The sequence below is a fragment of the Aulonocara stuartgranti genome, assembly GCF_965226115.1.
Source record: "Aulonocara stuartgranti genome assembly, chromosome: 9".
Taxonomy (NCBI): domain Eukaryota; kingdom Metazoa; phylum Chordata; class Actinopteri; order Cichliformes; family Cichlidae; genus Aulonocara; species Aulonocara stuartgranti.
Window position 1 is genome coordinate 9,685,380 of NC_138960.1, and position 19,621 is coordinate 9,705,000.

At 42.0% G+C, this 19,621-nt stretch overlaps 1 protein-coding gene across 3 annotated transcripts in view; it reads right to left on the reverse strand.

Moving 5' to 3' along the window:
• Positions 1-350: 350 nt before the first annotated feature.
• LOC309713981 (WD repeat-containing protein 37-like) overlaps positions 351-19,621 on the reverse strand; it is a 22,519-nt gene continuing 3,248 nt past the window's right edge. For all 3 annotated transcript variants that reach the window (XM_082546003.1, XM_082546004.1, XM_082546002.1), the window contains exons 3-14: positions 18,908-19,004; positions 18,717-18,812; positions 16,391-16,455; positions 12,780-12,918; positions 12,242-12,313; positions 11,910-11,954; positions 11,655-11,731; positions 11,299-11,533; positions 9,723-9,864; positions 4,853-4,987; positions 2,670-2,784; positions 351-2,555 (exon numbers count right to left, since the gene is read on the reverse strand). In XM_082546003.1, coding sequence (XP_082402129.1) covers positions 2,424-2,555; positions 2,670-2,784; positions 4,853-4,987; positions 9,723-9,864; positions 11,299-11,533; positions 11,655-11,731; positions 11,910-11,954; positions 12,242-12,313; positions 12,780-12,918; positions 16,391-16,455; positions 18,717-18,812; positions 18,908-19,004 — 1,350 coding nt within the window. In that variant the 3' untranslated portion in view covers positions 351-2,423. The remainder of the gene's footprint in view (positions 2,556-2,669; positions 2,785-4,852; positions 4,988-9,722; positions 9,865-11,298; positions 11,534-11,654; positions 11,732-11,909; positions 11,955-12,241; positions 12,314-12,779; positions 12,919-16,390; positions 16,456-18,716; positions 18,813-18,907; positions 19,005-19,621) is intronic.

Here is a 19,621-nt window from a genome sequence, read left to right on the forward strand (position 1 = left end):
TGTTGAGCTGGGGAAGCAAAAGAAGCAGACGGATCCACTTTATGTTCTTGGACATTAGTGAAAAAGAGAAATAGAAGAAGTTGAACACTAAGAAATAAAGTAGCTGCATGCCTGCTCTGTGCATCGCTGTGGCTTCCACATGGCTTCCTTTAAGAATGAGTTAACAAGCAAATTAAAAGTCTCATTAAATCCACACACCTCTTAAATCTGTTCTCATCAACACCAGTTTTACATTGTTTTTCGAAGCTACCTGATGAATAAAGTGCGCCTTTCAAAAACACATCTGAAGTGAACAAAAGGGAACAAGGGACTTGTGTTTGAATAGGATGAAAAAGAGATGTGAGACTGGAAAAAGGAAATCACACGTTTTATTGGAAAGTGTCAAGAGAGCACGTACCCGTCACAATAAAGTATGCAAAGTAGATCACATAATGAAGTTTGAGGTGAATATGATTCGCTACAGTGAAGCAAAGCCCATCCACTCTATTTTTTTTTTACCCCTACAGCCTGGCACGCAATAATTTAATGTATCAATCCAAAATCATATTTCCTCCAGGTTGAAATTCATAAGCGGGGCACGAATCGGGCCGTGCCGTTCTACCTGCAGATTAAAATGACATTGATACCGGTGGGCGCCAAATTGAGTTCCCTGAATGAAACAGGAATAAAAATCCTATCTTTGCTGTGCTCGGGAACACAATTAGTTCTTTAACAAGCATTTGGAAAAGTGCACTGATGCTTGGATGGATAAGGCCCATGCACCGGGTTTTTTCTCCTCAATGCAATGTAAGGCATTTCAATAAGATTATTACACTTTCAGATTCATGCTACTTCAGAATGCATCCCGTTTGTGTTGTGGGTAGAAACAGCAGTGAAGTCTGAAGCCAGATTTTTCAGTAAGTCACCTTTATACACCGAGCTACAGCTACAGCAGTCACACAGGTACACAGAGTCTTTTGTGTGGGTTTTACAGCACTGAAGTCGATTAAACGTGTGAGAAACTACAGCATGACTTCATGTTTAAAATATTGCACAAGTGTAACAATTGAAGCTTCCTGGAATCCAGTTAAGCCTATTTCTAGGCAAGTCAGAAGTCAAACTGAGATTCAGTGTGTATTTCAAGTTATAGTCACTGATTTCAAAATGGAAGAAAACAAAAAAGAAAGACCCGGGCCGTGCCCGAGCACCAGAAACATCAAGTCAAGCTGGGTTATTGCTTCTGTTTTTGGATAAAGAGCGCTCCGTGCAGAGAGTAAAAGCGCCGCCAGCGACAAAGATGCAGGAAGTTATAGAAGACTGAGGGCTCAACACAAACTGCGAGAGCATGTTGACAGGAGCGCTACTGAAGCACAGAAATGACCTGACAAGTTCACTTAAGGATCACACAGTACAGCAACGCAGGGCTCAGGAGCTGGCAGCAAGCTAAAGAGGACGAGTCTATACCGAGCTTATGGACACCAGCAGCACGTAGGGAATACTGGAATATGATAATGCACAACACATTCCTGTTCACAGAGTCATTATTGCTATGCTCTTGACACTTTACATCCTCACAGAAAAGGCAGAAAAAAGCAACATGTTTAAAAAAAATAAAAATCCACTGTAAACACAGAACAAGGCAGAGTTACAGTTTCAACTATACTGGAAATATGGAGGCTGGCTGTGAAACTGAAAGCATCAAAGGTAACAGGCAAGGGAGCGAATCTCAATCTGTCAAAGGTTTCCCACAACGCCTCAGACGCCGTTTGAAGCGCTCACCGACTGGCCCGGCAGCCCGCTCGCTGCACAGGTGATATGACGGAGATTTGTGATATGTTCCGATAAGAAATCTTCCAAATATTTGACCAAAAGGATAAAATAAAATAAAAGAATCACAGAACTGTCTCTGCCAAACTGTAAGACACATTAGCTAACAACAACAACCTGCAACACAGGTCACTTTAAACAGGCCACAATATATTATTTACACATCGTATTCTACAAACGGTTCTATTCTCTTGTGACTTTACAAGTAACATTTGCAAACTGAGTTTATCTACATGCAAGAGCGACGATTCAGCAGTAACTAAACAACAGTGCCGTGATCGGCAGCCCCGCGGCACACGGGTCAGAAATATATAGAGGAGGCTGGGGGCGGACAGATCGGACGAGCCTTGTCACAATTCACGATCCATGCTAAATAAGTGAAGGGTCAGACGCAGAAGGTCGGCTGTGTGGCCTCGTACACGCGTGTTCAGATGACATGAAAAGGCTTTTATGTGAGAGTAACTGAGGAGCAATTACTGTCTGAACTTGGAGCTCACTGCTGGAAAGCTGCGAAGCACATGACAACCAAACTGCTCGACAGAGGAAACACGCGTGTGCGAGGCCGCGGGTTACAGTGCAGACGTGTGCTGCGCCGTCTATACACGGAGGGACTCTGATCACTTCTCCTGCAGCAGGGCGGGGATGTTGATGTTCCAGCCGATAGCCTGCCGGTCGAAGCCGCACGTGAACAGGTTGCACGACTGGTTTTCTTCATTCCACGCCGTGCAGCACACCATTCGCCTGTGACCCTGCACACACACACACACACACACACACACACACACACACACACACACACACGTTTTAGTTTATGGTAACTGATGCTAACAACCGCCTTCCCGTCCAGGTTATTCTGCTCTTACCATTCTGTTGCTGCGTGGAAGTCTGGCCAGCCTCACCCCGCTCATGTCAAACAGCCGTACTTGTCGATTGTCGTGTGGCAGAGCAATGATCTTCTGGTTGGCAGAGACGCTGATCCTGAAAGATCAGATGTAGTCGCACTTTAAACTGGAGCCAGAGTTTATCTGCTGGACCGACTCTATGTCAGTGATTTACTGAAAGAATAGAATTTAAATCTAGCCATGTCTGAAGCACATTTTCACTTTCTGTTTGCAGCACAATGATGACACTTACAATCTTGTCTGGTAAATGGTGGTGTGGTGCACTTTAAAGGAAGATGAAGATAAGGAACAATAACCATGTTAATACGAACATCTAACTGCCTTAACAGTACATACAATGCTTAACAAGTTTATTAGACCAGTGTTTCCCCACCACTGTCCTGCAGCACGGAAGATTATCGGGTTCCACCTGATTAGCACTCTAACAATTACATTCTCTTCCACTAGAGGGCACTACAACTACCTGCTGAAGAAGATGAAGATGAAGAAAAACAATTACAAAATAGTCATGCTGTGAGACGACACAGCGCATAATAGCAATAGATCAGTGGTTCCTGGGTTTGATCGAACCCCAGGGGTTTGGTGAGTCGGTCTCAGGGGTTCGGCAGAGCCTCCGCCGTGATATGCACGCCTCATTTTGTGCACCAGTAAAAAACATATGTATGTCTTGAATTTGAAAGAAATCCTATTTTATTTTTCACTAAAGAGGGGTTCAGTGAATGCGCGTATGAAACTGGTGGGGTTCGGTACCTCCAACAAGGTTAAGAACCACTGCAATAGATAGTTATTTGAAACGAAAAAGTAGTCAGTCTGACCTGGTTCCTGGAGAAAAGCATGAGTAGAAGAAAGCACAAAAAGGTACACTGGGGACAAACCGAGCCAATTCCACTATATCTGGTGCGTGGGGAAAAATGATCAATATGCTTTTTGTGACATTTTTGTTTGGTCGTGTGCGGTGTGATTTTTCTAATGTGAAATATGTGCCGTGGCTCCAAAAGGTTGGGAAACACTGTTTTAGATCCCCAGTCACTAATAGAAAACACAAGTATTTAAAAAAAAAAAAAAAAAGTATGCCAGAACCCTCTGGAAGGCACACAGTCTTTGCAGACTGCTAAGGATCTGACATCCAATCAATATGCAATCAATTATATAACTCTAAGCATATATGAGTATATATTTCTAAGCATAAATGACAATCCAACAATATAAACCTAACACTGGACTCCTCTGAGAAGTCCAAAATTAATTAAGTGCAACATTCATCCATCTATCCATTCTGCCGCTTATCCAGGTTCAGGTCACAGCGGTCTAAGCAGGGAAGTTCAGAATTCCCTCACCCTCTCTTCCAGCTCAGACCAGAGGTCTCCTACCAGCAGGACATGCCCGAAACAACGTGCCAAGGATGCATCTGGAACCATCCTGCTTAAACCACCTCAACTGGCGCTATTCGATGTGGAGGAGCAGCACCTCTACTATAAGTCCTTCTCAAATGATCTGTAAGGGAAAGCCCAGCCACCCTTTGAATCAAACTAATTTCCATCACTTGCATCTGCGACCTCACTCAAGAACATTCAATAACTAAAATTTTTTTTTCCTATTCAGGAATGCAAGTGAATAACTGTAATTTGACATTTAATCAAAAATAACAGTGCGCTATATTATTTTTTTCAGCTTTAAAAAAAGAAACCCAGTGAATTTCAAATTTCATGGATAACAACAGTAATTACATTTTAGCATTAAAAATATCATTTTGACTAAAGAGCTTGCGCATGCTGGTAATTACAAGTATTGGTAGTTACCATCACTTCTAATTTAGAGCAGCGGTTGCATAAACCGTACAGCGGGTGGTTTTCCAATACATTTGTTAAGCATAAAGTATAAAGAAAAGTATAATACACAAAGAAAATTTGATGCCCAAAATGCTGACTTTAACTACATCAGCCTAAGTTAATTACTTGTAAAATTTTAATTCAATTTATACTTTATATTGAATAAATAAACCTCAAAGCAATCTACGACTTTAAATTAATTTATAGTGTTGACAACCACTGACAGAGCGCTCAACCAGCCAACATATCAATTTAACACCATAGTTTGTAACGTCCAGCACCGCGTGCTACAGTTTCTCTCCTCCTGTCACCTACCTGTTCACAGCTGAGTCAGTGCGGATGGTTGCTATAGGCGACCTCATGTTCTTCAGATCCCACACCTTGACAGTACGGTCATCACTTCCTGAAACCACATTGTCACCCACTGTGAACACCGCAGACGTCACCGTGCTGCAAGACAAACACACACGACAGCGTTACACACTTGTTACGCACGAAAGCGTGCAAGCAGCAAACGGAGGTGGTAATGAGCTACTGTATGGTTTTCTATTTCAGAGATCATAGTTGCACATCTCTACCAGTCACGGAAAGAAGAAAGTTTTCTGAGTGACAAGTTATTAGTCACCCCCTCCCACAGGGCAGTGCTATTATTGTTAATACATAAAAGATGACACGAGCCGCACACATGCGTCACGGTGATGTGCAGACACTTGGAGCCACAGAGGGTGTGTCAGGTACAACACTGTAAAGCTGACACTGTGTGCTTCTTCGTTTATGATGCGACTCTGCATTGTTAAAACCTTACAAAGTGTCATTTTGCCACTTGAAGTTGGCAGGATCTCACTCGTGCACAGAGGATGTCACAGAGATGCGGCAGTCGGGACAAAGTGAAGAGATAAATAATGACTTGGAAACATTCACACCAGCAAACGTGTTTGAGCCATCAGGATGCTGTGAACGATGATTTCCTCTCGATGCATTGGCATTTAGTCACATTTTCTTTCTCTCAGTTTACGATTAAATGTGATGAAACACATGCTCCGAAGTTTGGGAACATTATACATATAACATAATACATACAAGTGTAATACACGGTTGCTCCTGATGCATTCATCAGAGCGTGAACATTAGACAGAAGCACTTAGAAATGTAGAGCAAAGTGCTTGTATGAATGTATAAAGCTCTTTGAGTACTCAAGTAGAGTGCACGAGCACTATATAAGAACCAGTCCGTTTACCGCGTCCTCTCAGAGCCTTTTGAGGTAACCTCAAGTACCCATTACTTGCAGCACTTTCGATGTATGCTTGGGCACCCCTAAACTATACACAAGTGTTTTATTGTTATGGTTTTTTATCCAATACAACGGAGCCACACCAATACAGTATATATATATATATATAGATCCGCGATAACTCGTTAACATTTGACTTTATAGTGGAAATCTCCATGTGTTTGAAAACTTAAATGTTCTTTTGTCATATTGTTAACAAAAACAAATGTGTGCTCAAATTCAGGCAGTACTTTATTTAGTTGATCCTGTTGACAGGAATGTTTTGCACACTGGAGGCAGCAGTGCATACACCCATCCCTTCCTCCACCCCCCCTATATTCAGCCAGGCATGATTCCTCTTTAGGACTAAGGTCAGGCCTATCCATACATTTAACAGATCTTTAGCATTTTGAATCTATTCTACTCATTCATGGAGGTAAGTAAAACCAAAAGCCTGAATAGGCTTCCTCGTTCTTTATTAAGGTTCGTGTTGCCTTTACACACACACATACAGCACTATCTTGGGTTCTACATCCCATCTTTTTAGGTAAAACTGGCTTCCTGCTTAATTTAAATCGACATGGCATTAAGGGCTAATTAGCGGACTAAACTTTGTGCTATTAGGGAGGTTGCGGCTCAAAGAAACTGCTCTATCGTTACAGGCACCTTCTGACATTGCAGGGTACAACCCACCTGGGAATAAACGGAGAGCAGGGAGAGATAGCGAAGAGGAAAGATAGGAGGTGTGTTAGGTGGGAGGTGTGAGGGGAGTGTAATCAGACGAGATAATTGATTAAAAGGTTGATTAAGGTTAAAGGGTTTTTAGAATGGGTGTGAGGAAGGAGGGGAGTGTTCAGTAGTACTTAATGCTTTGCAGTGTCTCTGACAGCCAAGGTCGAGACTCTTTGTGAGACTTTGGGTGCTGGAGAAGAAGCGAGAGATGGCTGTTCACGGTTCGGCAGGATTTACACCAGCACTGAGCGTGCGAGTACAGGCTGCAGTATTCTCCTGAACAATAGGTGTCATGACTCATATAAGATGTGAAGAAAATGAGAACAATGCAAAACTTCCAACTTTTGACCAACTGTGATGATCTGAAACTCAAACTTGTTCTCACAAAGAAAACAGATCATTTCAATTTGATTTCTACAGCAACAAATCACAACAACAGTCACTTCACGGTGCGTTCCATTATAAGGTAAAGACCCTACAATACATCGTTTTATCTCGCTGTCACTCACTCGTGTGAAAGAGTGAATCTCGAGAAGGCAGAAAGCTGGTGCACAGCCACTCGGTGAGTGTTTTCTTGGGGATGTGCTTTTTCAAAACAGAAACTTTATGACAGCCTCATGTGATACGTTTAAGCGACATCACAGCCCAGGACACACCTGTAGCTTCAACATCTACAAAGAAAGCCCTTTGGACAGTTACAGCTAGTCTTCACGTGAAGCTTCGGCTCAATCTTCAAATGAAAATACTTCCCCGAAATATAAGACATTTTTAACAGCACTCTGAATGCCTTTGTGTTGCTGGGTTAAATTTTTTTGTGCATTATAAATGCAAATATCACATGAAAGCAGTGTGTAAAATGATCTGGCTAGACTTATTATAACAGTTTGTAAGACTCCTTTGTATTATTGACATTGATACCAAACTGCATGTTAATTTTTCTTACGTAAAACTGTTAAGTGGACTGGATTTCTGTTCTGGCACTGAGGCTTTGGTCTAAGCGACTGCATTTAAATGTATGGAAATCTCAAAGAACCTTAACATGTGCTCACTGTTGAGTGGGTGAGAGCATAAGCCTAAAATGTTAATGAAAATATTCAGGTAGCGACGACTAAGAGGTTTAAGAGCACTCTGTTATTTTGCCATGCTGCAGATCTGACAGTCGCTGAGAACCCGGTAAGTGCTGTTGTATTCCTCCAGAGACAGGATGTCACATCTGCATGCAGACACACACGAGCACACATACGTACAGAGTTGCATTTCTCCAAAACTGCAATCAGATGTCACCGAAAGCCGTCGACGGCAGCAGAGACCAACGTGACATGGCAGTCCGTCTGTAGAGCAAGTCCGCTGTCATTTCTCGTTTGCTCTCGGTCGTTTTGTTAGCTCACGCGCAGTTGTCATTACACTGCAATTACGGCGGGGGTGGCGGGACAGAGGGGGCGCACGGCACTTTTAGCTGCCAAGGTTCGCTGTCAGGGAGCGTTAGCTGTAATTGCCAGTGAAGACGGTGAAAACGAGAGGCTGTCTCCCCTCTAGCTCTCAACCTCGTCTGCCTATTAAACTATTCACACTCTACTCTCTCTGATGTTTCCACAGGAGGGACGCGGAGATTATGCCATTTATGCCACACCATTATGTCACGTTGGAGATCCTGGGAAATTAGTAGGAGGAATGGCAACCTGTTAGTGCTCTAAGGCACTGTTAAAACAAGGATACCTCACAAGTAGTAAAGTGGGGAAACTGTAAAAACACACACAGAGTCAATGAGCTTCTTTCCAGCGTCCAGTCCATTATGCTTTCCTACTCGCCCAAACATACAGCAAAAGCCATGAGTTGATAAACAGAATACGCCTGTCTCAACTCCTCTTCTGCTTACTACTCCTCCAAACCATTAAAGCGAGTATTTAGGACTTTTTAGCATATTTGTTGGACCGAAATCACCAAGATATCAACACTGAGATCTAATCAGATTCTGTGTCTTATTATGTTTCCAGGCACTTGGCAGCAGTGTCACCGTGTTCTTTATAAAGTAAACAACAGGACTAAATATATTTAATAATTACTGAGCAAAAGGCCGAGAATGGATTTGCAAGCATTTAACAAACTAAACCAATTAATTCATCTTTGAAGTCTACATTGTGTTACTTGTTTACATCTCAGCTAAATTAGTATTGTTGGGTTTTCAACTCACTGATGCACACCACATGAGTGAAAACATGACATCTGAAGACTTTAAAGTTGTGTTCTTCTGAGATGGGCATCGTCTTCCATTTATACATATTTACAAAACTAAACTATTAATCAGCAACTTGAAAAACAGCTCAGCTGCATTCTTATTTACATTGCGTGTGTCAAGTGGCAGAAATACTATTACAGACTAGGCTTTTTGCAGTCCTGTAATGAGCCTGCAGAAGTTTGGGGAATCATTATGTCTGCCTGAAGGTCTACTTGTTGCTTTAAATGCAGCGCCACAAAGAAAGTGGCCATTTGTGAAGGAAATAAGGATGGAGGGAAGGAAAGGAGGGGAGGAGGGCTGTTGTTAACTGTGAAACACTGGTGCTTAATCTCATTACAGCAATTGTCTATGGGAGAGAATTAGAGTGGGATCTGCGGGAATTATACATGTTGGGGTCGTACATAATGAGCTCTGCCATAATCCCCCCACTTGCAATCAAAGGCTGCCAGCCAGCCGGCACACGCATGTAGGCACACACACACACACACACACACACACTTGCACTTCTTGTGCCTTTTAAAGAGCACTGCCATTGAAAGCCACAGACAAGCCTGACAGTCATCGTTTTGAAATGAGCGGCTGCAATTGAGTGTTAACAGCGAGCGAAGTGCCAAATTACACAGAGTGGGGGGATTAACGCAGAAACGGACAGATAAATGAACGGGAAGAGGGAGGGAGAACGAGAGTCGAAGAGCAGAGAGGAGAAAGAGAAGCAAACTGTTGAAGTGAGGAGAAGTGCTCCGTAATGAATGAGAGGCAAGTGGAGGATTTGGCTTAGAGCAACAGGGTCTGTAAATTAATGTAAAAGGAAAAAGAAAATGTTGGAGGGATTTATGGAGGTGAGATGCTACAGCACCACCCTGTGGGCAAATTAAAGACTGCACCCACATTTAAGTATCTGTCAGGGAACCAGGAAGGAGGAGCGCGGGTGAGAGAGAAAGACTCACTCAGTGTGTCCCTGGAAGACGTTGACAGAGTGGATGGATGGGTCTCTGAAGTCCCACAGTCTGAAGGTGGTGTCTCTGGATGAAGTGACCACCAGCCGCTGGGTTGGGTGGGTACAGCAGTGAGTCAGCTCCTGGTCATGGCCTGAACACACACACACAGCACATTGTGTTGCATAAAATCACACCTTTTTAAGTAATCTCAACATAAAAAAAAAACAACAAAAACAACAGCGTGTGATTTTTACACGTCAGATTTTCTTTGGATTAAACCAGTGTAGGTGGAGCGTGGACAAGAAGGTGAAAAATATGAGGCTGAATGTGATTTCATGGAAAAGAAGAAAGCTTGTTGGTGCTATTGCACTGACCTTTTTAGTAAAATTCAACCTGGATCGTTTAGTATTAATAATGACTTTTTAAAAGTTGTAAGTTGGCAGCTTTTAAAAAAGAGTTTGAGAAACACTGAAAGAAGCAAGCTGGCTCCACAAACTACATGGATTTTATAATGCCTGTACCCAACATCAAACATCAGCATGGAGGAGAGGAAGGCACTCACATTGCTTAGTGATGACAACATTATCACCTGTCCAGCAGACAAGGGTAGGTGCACGGTTTTGCTAAACCAGAAAGACTATCATGAGAACATTTTGTCACTGCTCTATCACTCCAGCCGATCCAGGAGAAAAGGACAACTGCTGCCTGAGCAAAAACCTGTAGTGATCCCGTATGTGTCAGCAGCACTGGAACAGCTGAAACACATTTTCTCTAAACACCCTGTCTCTGTGGCTTTCAAACCCCAAAACACGCTGCACCAAAAACAGGTCAACCCCAAGGATCAGAACAGAGTAACACAGTGTACGCTGTTAAGTGCCAGGAGGATTGCCATAATTTATACATCGGGGAAACCAAACAACCTCTGGCTAAGCAGATGGAACAACACAGAAGAGCTACCTCGTCAGGCCAGGACTCTGCAGTCTATTTACACCTACAGGCGAGTGGACACTCTTTCAGTGATGAGGATGTACACATCCTGGACAGGGAGGAACGCTGGTTCGAGCGAGGAGTCAAGGAAAAGGGAAAGACCATCTCTGAATCAAGGAGGGGGCCTAAGGGTACATCTTTTACCATCCTACAATGCTGTGATTGCAGCCACTCCCCAACGCTCTGTGAATGGTACTCATGGTCATTGATCAGTGCTTGTTGATCAGTGGTTATGAAATTTTCCACATTAATGACTGACCTCACAGCCCATAGTTCATCAGTGGTGCTAGTTTCAGTCATTGTGCAAATGTACTGTTTATAAGGTTGGGAAAACCTGCAGCCAGCTGAGACTGAAGAAGTCACTTGGATGAGTGGTTTTTCCCACTGGAAACGCTACGTCCAGATGAACAGAATCAACTGTTTGGGATTTCCTTATCTGGATGAGTGAGCATGCCTCAAGATAAAATGTCTGTAGTTTCATATTTGAACTTTAATAACAGTCTGGTTAAACTGTAGAGTGTCATACAAAGTACACTAATGAGGAAGAAAAATAACAAAAACCCTGACTTCTGTTTACGACTCCTCTGCCATTACATACCAGTGAGCGTGTGAACCAGTTCAGAAGTCTCAACCTCGTACAGGTTGGCAGCACGATCCCAGGAAGCTGTCACCACTTGTCGGCCTCCCACTAACCAATCAGCTGCTATTACGACGCCCTGGTGGCTCTTGAGTGTTGCAGTAGCAACCCGGACCGTGGGCACTTCACAAGGGCCCTCGCCATCCACCTCGCCTTCCTCTCTGTCCGAAGAATCCTGGTCTTCATCGCACGGAGCCTGTGAAAGACGCAAAACAAAAGCTCAGTCGAGCTCCTGTCTTGTTTTGGTTTGATTCATTTGAGAGTAAAGTGACCTATTGTAGAAACACTGGGAAGAGAACAAGTTCAAAGCTACTCACACTGACATCTGGTGGTGGCTGTGGGGCTGGAAGCTGCACCATGTACCGCCAGATGTGAGCCGTCTGGTCCCCAGAGGCTGTGGAAAGTACAAATCAACAAAGAGCACAGCTCACATCTACACACGAGTGACTGCTGGAGGCAACAGATGCAGCAGAAAACGGTTGAAACGACGACAAGGAGAACAAACCTGTTGAAACAGATGCTATATTTAACGTAGTCGACTTGACAAGTCAAACATGCATTCAAATGCTTACCTGTGAGTGCCATCTGCTCTGTGGGGTGGAATTTGATGGAGTTGACTGTGCAAAGGGAACAATGAAGAGACGTCATCTAACAAGCCGTGTAAGCAAATGTTGACAGACAGTGTTACATCTAAGAATACGCTTCGAAATGCTTCTGCCATGAGCCAGTGTTTATTAACAAGAGATGTCGCACGACAGGCTGTACGTCACACTAAATATTGTTATAAGCACTCAGACAGGCTATTAAAACATTCTATTAGAAAAAATATAAACGATTTAGAATAATTTTTGTGTATGGACTTTGTGAATGTCTGTAGACAAATAAAGCTTTTGGCTGTGATTACCTGATCCTGCATGGCCAGCATACCTCAGCAGACATTTGCCCGTCTCTATACTCCACAGCAGCGCTGAGTGGTCTGTTAAGAGAGAGCAGGTATAAACAACATGCAGCCATTTCCATTTTTACAGTAACCAGCTAATGGTTTCACGCTGTATGATCCTGCCTTTATGTAATGGGCTGTATAGTCTGAGTGGATGTGGTAAGAAATTTCTGGATTGTTTAACGAGCTTCCTTAAAGATAAAACGAGGCCAACATGTTGTTTCTGAAGGACTGGTTTGGATAAATATTGATACTAAAACACTACTTGCGCTGCATCACCAGATGTAATCAATCATCTTAAGTATGTTCTCATTTTCTGCTAATTGCACCGAGGCATCACAATTAATTTGACAAAGATATAATGATGCAAATATTGCTTGCAGCACCTTTAGTCTTTGCTATTTATTCTTATTTAAAACTAGGGTGCCACATGCTGCCTGTGTGTACAACAAAGCTATCATGATTGATTTATATAGTCTGTGAAGGGACTTTTTTTTTCTACCTGCAGAGGCAGTGCCCAGCACCACTGGCTGAGTTCGGGTGACACTGAGGTCCCAGATCCCATCGCGATGGCCCACATACTCCTTGAGCAGCTGGCACAAAGCCCGGGAGCCGGTGGTGGCTTTGAAACTGGACACGATCTGAAGCGAGTGTGAGGGAGAGAAAAGTATAACGGTTTAACAGCACTCAGTTAAATTATTAAAAAATGTAAATGTAATTACACTGATTACAAAATATAAGAATATGTAGAGTTTAACTTGTAGTTCTCCTGTCTTACTGCACAGCTTCATTTAGGCTCCGTAAATACTGATATAACTCCTAGCCAACACCTGGCTACATACAGGTATTGCCAGTTAACTGTTACTCGTTGTCAAACACAGTAAAAGCTAATGTGTTGCTTGCCAGATTAGATCAAGGGTGTGTATCACAAAACAAGGTCACCTGGAAAGGCGTCTTCTTAGGAAATAGGTTAAGTCTCTTTGAGGTGTCATTAATCCTAACTGTACAGCTAAATGGCTCCAAAGCAATTTAACTTAAGGACATGGGAACAAAGCCAGCCTGACATTTCTCCCACATGATCATAATGACGGCAAAGGTTTTCATTAAAGAGATGAGCAATAAGAATAATAAGTCGTTTTTACTTTTGGTGATAATTATGTCAGAGATAAAAAAGGTTTTACTACAAACTGAAGTTCGATAACCAATTACAATGGAATATTAATTGTGCATGCTGTTTATGAATTCAGTTAATTACAAAAGCAACATTACAGCTTTATCGCGTACCTGTTTTATTTTTCAGCACAGACTACCTGTGCTGGTCACCCTCTGCATTGGCAGGTCGAGCCTTCCTTAACTTTTAACTGTTTTTAATGTTTATCAGTTTATAACCGCTCATGTTGAAAATGCCAAACACATTAAAAAGACTTCACTTTGTGGTAATTCTGTTTGTCTAATCACATTAGTTATATTATCGGGAAGTTATTTGAATATCTCTATACTGTGTTCCTCTATTTAAAGTTATACGTTTTCATTGTTAAATGTCAGCTTATCAGAATAATTTAAACTGGCTTTGTGATACAGACCCCAAGTGTGTTTGTACACTGCGACACTTTTATGTTTGCCATATTTGTGATTTCAGATTGCGCCACACTGCATGTCACTAGAGTATCAAATTATCGAGAGGACAGATTGTGATTGTCCTTGTAAACGACCGGTGCAACCTCTAAAAATAACTAGTGGTCTGATTGCACATGGACCCGTCACTGCAGGCTACCAGATAAACAAACTAAAGTGCAGTTTCACTTGTCACAGAGCTGTCACAGCCAGTACTTTACATGCTGCTGCAGACAGCTGACCACAGCAACAAGCTAACAACATTGCTAGACATTAGATGCAGCAGCAGCAAAGTATTTGGTTCATGAGTGCCAGACTGTGTTAATATAAACTCTTATTCTGTCCAGAGTGTTTATATTCACCTTGCGCTCTGATGCAACCTTACTATACACCTCCTGTTGTTAGAGCAAAATAGCAGACAAGATGAGTGAATAGCCCAGTCAATGTCAACCCCGTACAACACTGAAGCTATAGTTAGTCAGGATCATTAGTTTCAAGTCCCCTCCATCTTTCCAAAATTAGTTTTTGGTCATGTTTCTTAGCCAGCTGAGAGGTTAGTGGTATTGTACATAGCTGCTACTTCTGTCATGGGGTTAATTAAAGAAGCCTTTTCTTGATTCCCTCAATGCTCTTTTCACTGTGGCTATATTCAAGGTTTTTCTCTGCATTAAAAAAAGCAGAACAGCATTTTACTTAGAACACAAAAGAAGAGAAAAATGATTCTCCTATTACTGTAAATATAGAAATGGAAAAAAGATAAATATTTATTTTAGGTATTTTTCTATTTTACTAATTTTATCTGCACTCGTGTAATGTTTAGCTCACACCAGTTTCCTCTCCTCTGCTCTCACTGTGTGTGCATGAATGTGGAGAGGAGCAGAGCAAAGTAGGTGAAGTGAAGATAGAATATGGTAGTTTTTTCATTACAACAGATTTCGATCAGACAGAGATCAGCCCTGAACGTTTTAACCAGATGTAAAGATGCTAGAAGCTATACTGCTAGTGGCAGGGATGCTAGCTCGAGGGCATCAGCTGTCCTGCTGATGTTTCATCTGTAACCTGATGGCAAGTACAGATACAGGTTTCTACCAATTAGAGAGGAAACACTTCATCTAGCTTTATAAGACAAAAGGCAGCAATTTTTCAGATTAATGAAAAACCTGGTGTTATTTTTTTTCAAAATCTGAAATAGTTTTTGTAAAACTATCTGTTAATTTCAAAGGCAGAATAATAGTAATCATTACTAACAACATCTGTATGGGAAAGACAACAAAAAGAAGCTGAAAGCAGACCTGTCCAACATAAGCCAATGCGGGGGAACACTGATCAAAACAAAAACAAAAAAACAAATAAACAACACCCCCCCCCAAAAAAAAAAAAACAAAAAAAAAAAAAACACAAAACACTAATCACTGGTCAAGTTGCCAGTTAACTGTGGATAACATAAAATCTGAAAACAGGAAAAACAGCTAGCTGGCTCAGTCAAAACAAGGCATAATGTGCAGACAAAATCTTTTATATCAATTGTTTGAACTGTGCAAAAACTTAACTGTAAAAACAACAAAACTTTATGAAGGCAGGGATCGTGTGCCGGACTATTTTTTTAAGGCGACCAGCAGAAACTTGAAATTACTAGCACAAAAGTTCCACAGAAATCATTGTTGATAGATGTATTATGTTACCTTTCGGGCAATACAATGTTGCTTCCTCATTAGAAGTCTTTAGGCCTAGTCTTTGTGCTTAGCTAAGCTATCCAGCTACTAACGTCAGCTCCCCCCAAAATTGGGACTGCTTTTGATCTTCTCATCTAGCAAGAAGGTAAGTGTAGCCAACTGACACGGTGTTTGAAATAGCTGATGAAAAGTGACTCAAAGAATCGCCAAAGTAATGAAAGGCGATACAAAAAAGGATAAACAAATAAAATATAAAGTAACACTTTGTACATCTAACAAATGCAGCTTTGCCCAAATGACTTGAGTATGAGTGCAGAGCAGAGAAGGAGTCAAGTTCAGACTGCAGTTAAAGAGACATTCAAGCCACCACCGCCTCCCCCATGATGCTTAGTGGCAAACAGAGCATTCAGGAAGTTACCCATGAATCTCCGCCCCACAACTCCCATGTTGCCACACTGAAGTTGCGAGGTCCACCTAATTTGCCCTGGAAAGTGTACAAGCACTGTGTCAGAGAGTCAAGAGATTACAAAGGACAAAGTCATGGGAGATGACATTTTGTGGTAAATGCTGTAGTAAACACACGATTTCTTTTACCCCTGTGATTAAAATCTTCAATCATATCAGTGAATTATTTGTTTACCCACATTTTTTAAACAGATTATGATCTCCTCAGAGGAAGATTCTTCCTTCCTCTCACTCAGCATTACAGGGGCTTTCCACAGTCAGTTACTTCACACAGGCCTGAATCCCAAAAGCTCAAATATTTACACACATGACACGTCTTACGAGCTCTATTGAACGGGCTAACGTGGCTTGTGCCAGGTACCTTGCTGGTAGAGGCTTTGTAGGTCGTCTTCAGCTTCTGTGACAGTTGACTGGTGCTGTGGCTGGCTGTGTGACAGAGACACAAAGAACAATGAATGAAATTCATTACCCAGTGACAGAACTCTTGCTTGCTTTTATTCACTGCTGCAGTAACGGCCTCGTAAAGTGTCAAGATTTTAAAATAGCACACACCTTGACAATACAAAGCCTTGTTGAGCGTTTCTAGTTATACTATCTACACTGAACATTTATGCAGTGTAAATGTCCCCGTGTCCAGCAAGGACGGAGCTGTGAAAATACTGTCGAGAGCTCAGCTTCACAAAGTGTGATCACCAGTTAAACTGAGCTTATTTTAGAAATCCAGGCTGGCTTTAAGGATATTAGGTGTCATAACAGAGGGTTTACATAAGTCTGACCTATGTGAGTGTCTCACCCCAAGCAGTAATGAACATCGACCAGTTTACAGAACGTGTCATCATTGTTTGTGCAATTTTTATATGGCATCTTATAGTGATTCACAGATTTCAGTCACTTGCTAACTTGCTAACCTGGTGGCCAAAAACGATTACAAAACGTTACTCCATCACGACAGCCGATAGTGGACACTCAGTAGTACTGCAGGACTAAAGTGTTTGGGGGGTTTTCTCACCTTGCACTGCTGCCAGGTTAGAAGCTTACAGCTACATGTATTTTCATATGTATTCCAATCTCATGTCTTGTGGAAATTTACAGTGTAGGGTCAGAAAAGTTCCAATAACATGAATTTGTCACATTTGTCATACATCTAATGTCAGGTAAATTGTTCCAACAGTTTAACTGAGACACCACTGACAGCCGGGGCTGCTGAGAAGAAACAGGGACTGGTACGTTTGGCCTGTAAGGCAGGGTTAGTTAAAGCTTATTAGTGCATCTGATAGCACAGGAACCTTCTGGTATTTTCGATAAGTTAAACTTATAGACTTTCAAAGGGCCGCCATACTGTTTTTGGCCTCCAGGTGGGCATGTGCCTCAAGCTCTGAAGTCAAATGAAAACTATGGATGCTGCAGTGAAAATCGAGGCAACTGTTGGCATTGAAAACACATTTACTAAAAACAGGGATACACAGCCAGGCAGAGGGTTACTGGAGAGTATTTTCACCTTATGGAGGCTGCTGGATGCCCAAATAGTAAAATCCAAGTAAACATTAGCTCCTAGAAAATGTTCACTCACCCTGTACAAAGAAAAAACAGGTGGCTCATGCAAATGTGTAGCCATGCCATATAGCAGCCTGGTCAGCATATAGACACAACATAAACAAACACAGCTGGTACAAACATCTGCCATAAAAAGAAGTTTTAAAAAAAAGAAAAGAAATGATAAATTGTCTTTTTAGGCTGTGCAGGTAGAGTCTGCCTGTCTGAGAGAGCCGATAAAACATCTCAAATTAAACTTTGTTGCTTTCATTAACCTTCACTTTAATTCTTATTCATTACAGCATTTTTTTAAAGGTAGAAAATATCCGTGTCCTTCGCTATTTTATCTTGAATATTTTAAAGTTATTTTGGTATTATCTATAATTTTGTAAACATTTAGTTGCTTGTATCTTTGTACTTCTCTTCTTTTCGAATGCTATCGTATGTTTGAGTGATTTGGGGGCACATTTCCCTTCAATTTATGTTCCTGGACTCCTGGTAGTTTGGGTCCAAAATGTTTTTTGTGATACTTTTTGAGAAATGTCATGACATGGATGTGATGCAGAACACGAAAAGCTGGCTAGAGACAGAGTGGGAATGCCACTGTTTGTAATATCTCTCAGATCAATGCAGGAGAAATCAGTTTACTGAAAAGTCCCACACCCCTTTGTGGGTGTTACGGTGCCACTCAGCCGGCGAAATTCACCGCCTTTGTGATGCTGGCGACTCCTCTGTCTTCAGCCTGTGGCAATAACACTGTGTGGACTGTGATCAACAACTTCCTCGAGTTTTAATCAGCAGTTTAATCATTTACAAACGCCCTACAAGTCACCATTTATCTATCTGCATCGTGACTAAACCACAGTAACTCAAAGAACAAACACAGTTTGGCTTCCTAAAGGTAAAAATAAAAACAACTGCTCATATGTGTACAGCTGTTTTACGACAGTCTGTCACAAAGATGACACATAAGTAACATGCCAATTTAAATCTTTATGTTTATCAGCTCCCAGGGAGATTACTTCAGCCACCATGGGATGAGATATCCACTTTAAACACAATCAATATTTTCCATTTCAATTTCCAAAGACTTCTATTAACTGTACTCAGTGTAAATTACAGACTTAAATAGATTTGTGTTGGAAATTACGGACCTTTTGTTTTCAAGGCTCCCTTGGTGGGGTCTCCTCCCTCAACAGCCTGTCCATCTCCAGTCAGCCGCTCATTCAGTGATTCAATTTCCCGACGTACTGCAACGTAAGACAGCCATGACGTGTCAGTATTTAAACACTGAAAACGTCCACTCAGTAAATGAGCACTGATGCGTACACTGTCAGTTACTCACATTCAAGGTTTTCTATGTAGAGATTCTCAAACTCCCGTTCAATCTGACCAAACAGGTCAAGAAGATTGCTCCGCAAAGCGAGAGGCAGCTTGGAGTCCTGGACAGACAGAAAACAGAACCACACAGTAAGGTCATACACACGGCACGCTTCAAGGTCAGGAATGTAGAGCAGGAATTCGCTCCACATCCTCCTCAAGTGTGGCGTAACATAATGTAGCATAATGCTATGCCAAAAATGCAGAACTGTATAACAACAACATGTTCTGTTATTACAGTCGGAAGTGAAGTTTGTGACTCTTAAAGGTAAAACCTTTAACTGAACACACGTGTTTACGCGATTTAATCGGGCAGCAGATGAACTTGTGCGAACTCTTGGCCACAGTTTGAGCTACAGAGCTACAAGCTAAAAACAAATAACTACACAACAGGAGTGTCCAACCAGCCTCTACTAACTTACCTCCATGGTGCAGTCCTAGATGTACCCAGTTACCAGCTGACCGCCAATCTCCACCAGACTAGCATGTGAAGACACATAAAAGCTGCCATGAAAACACTAGATTCAGAAGGCTGCGTCTCACAGCTCCCTGAGCGCTGCTGCTCAGTCCTTCAGCCGTCCAAAAGACAACGATACCAAACACTTCACTTGTCACCCTTCAGCTGAGGCACGTGTTAAAAAAACCAACCGCTTGGCACAATGACGTTAGCCGCATGACC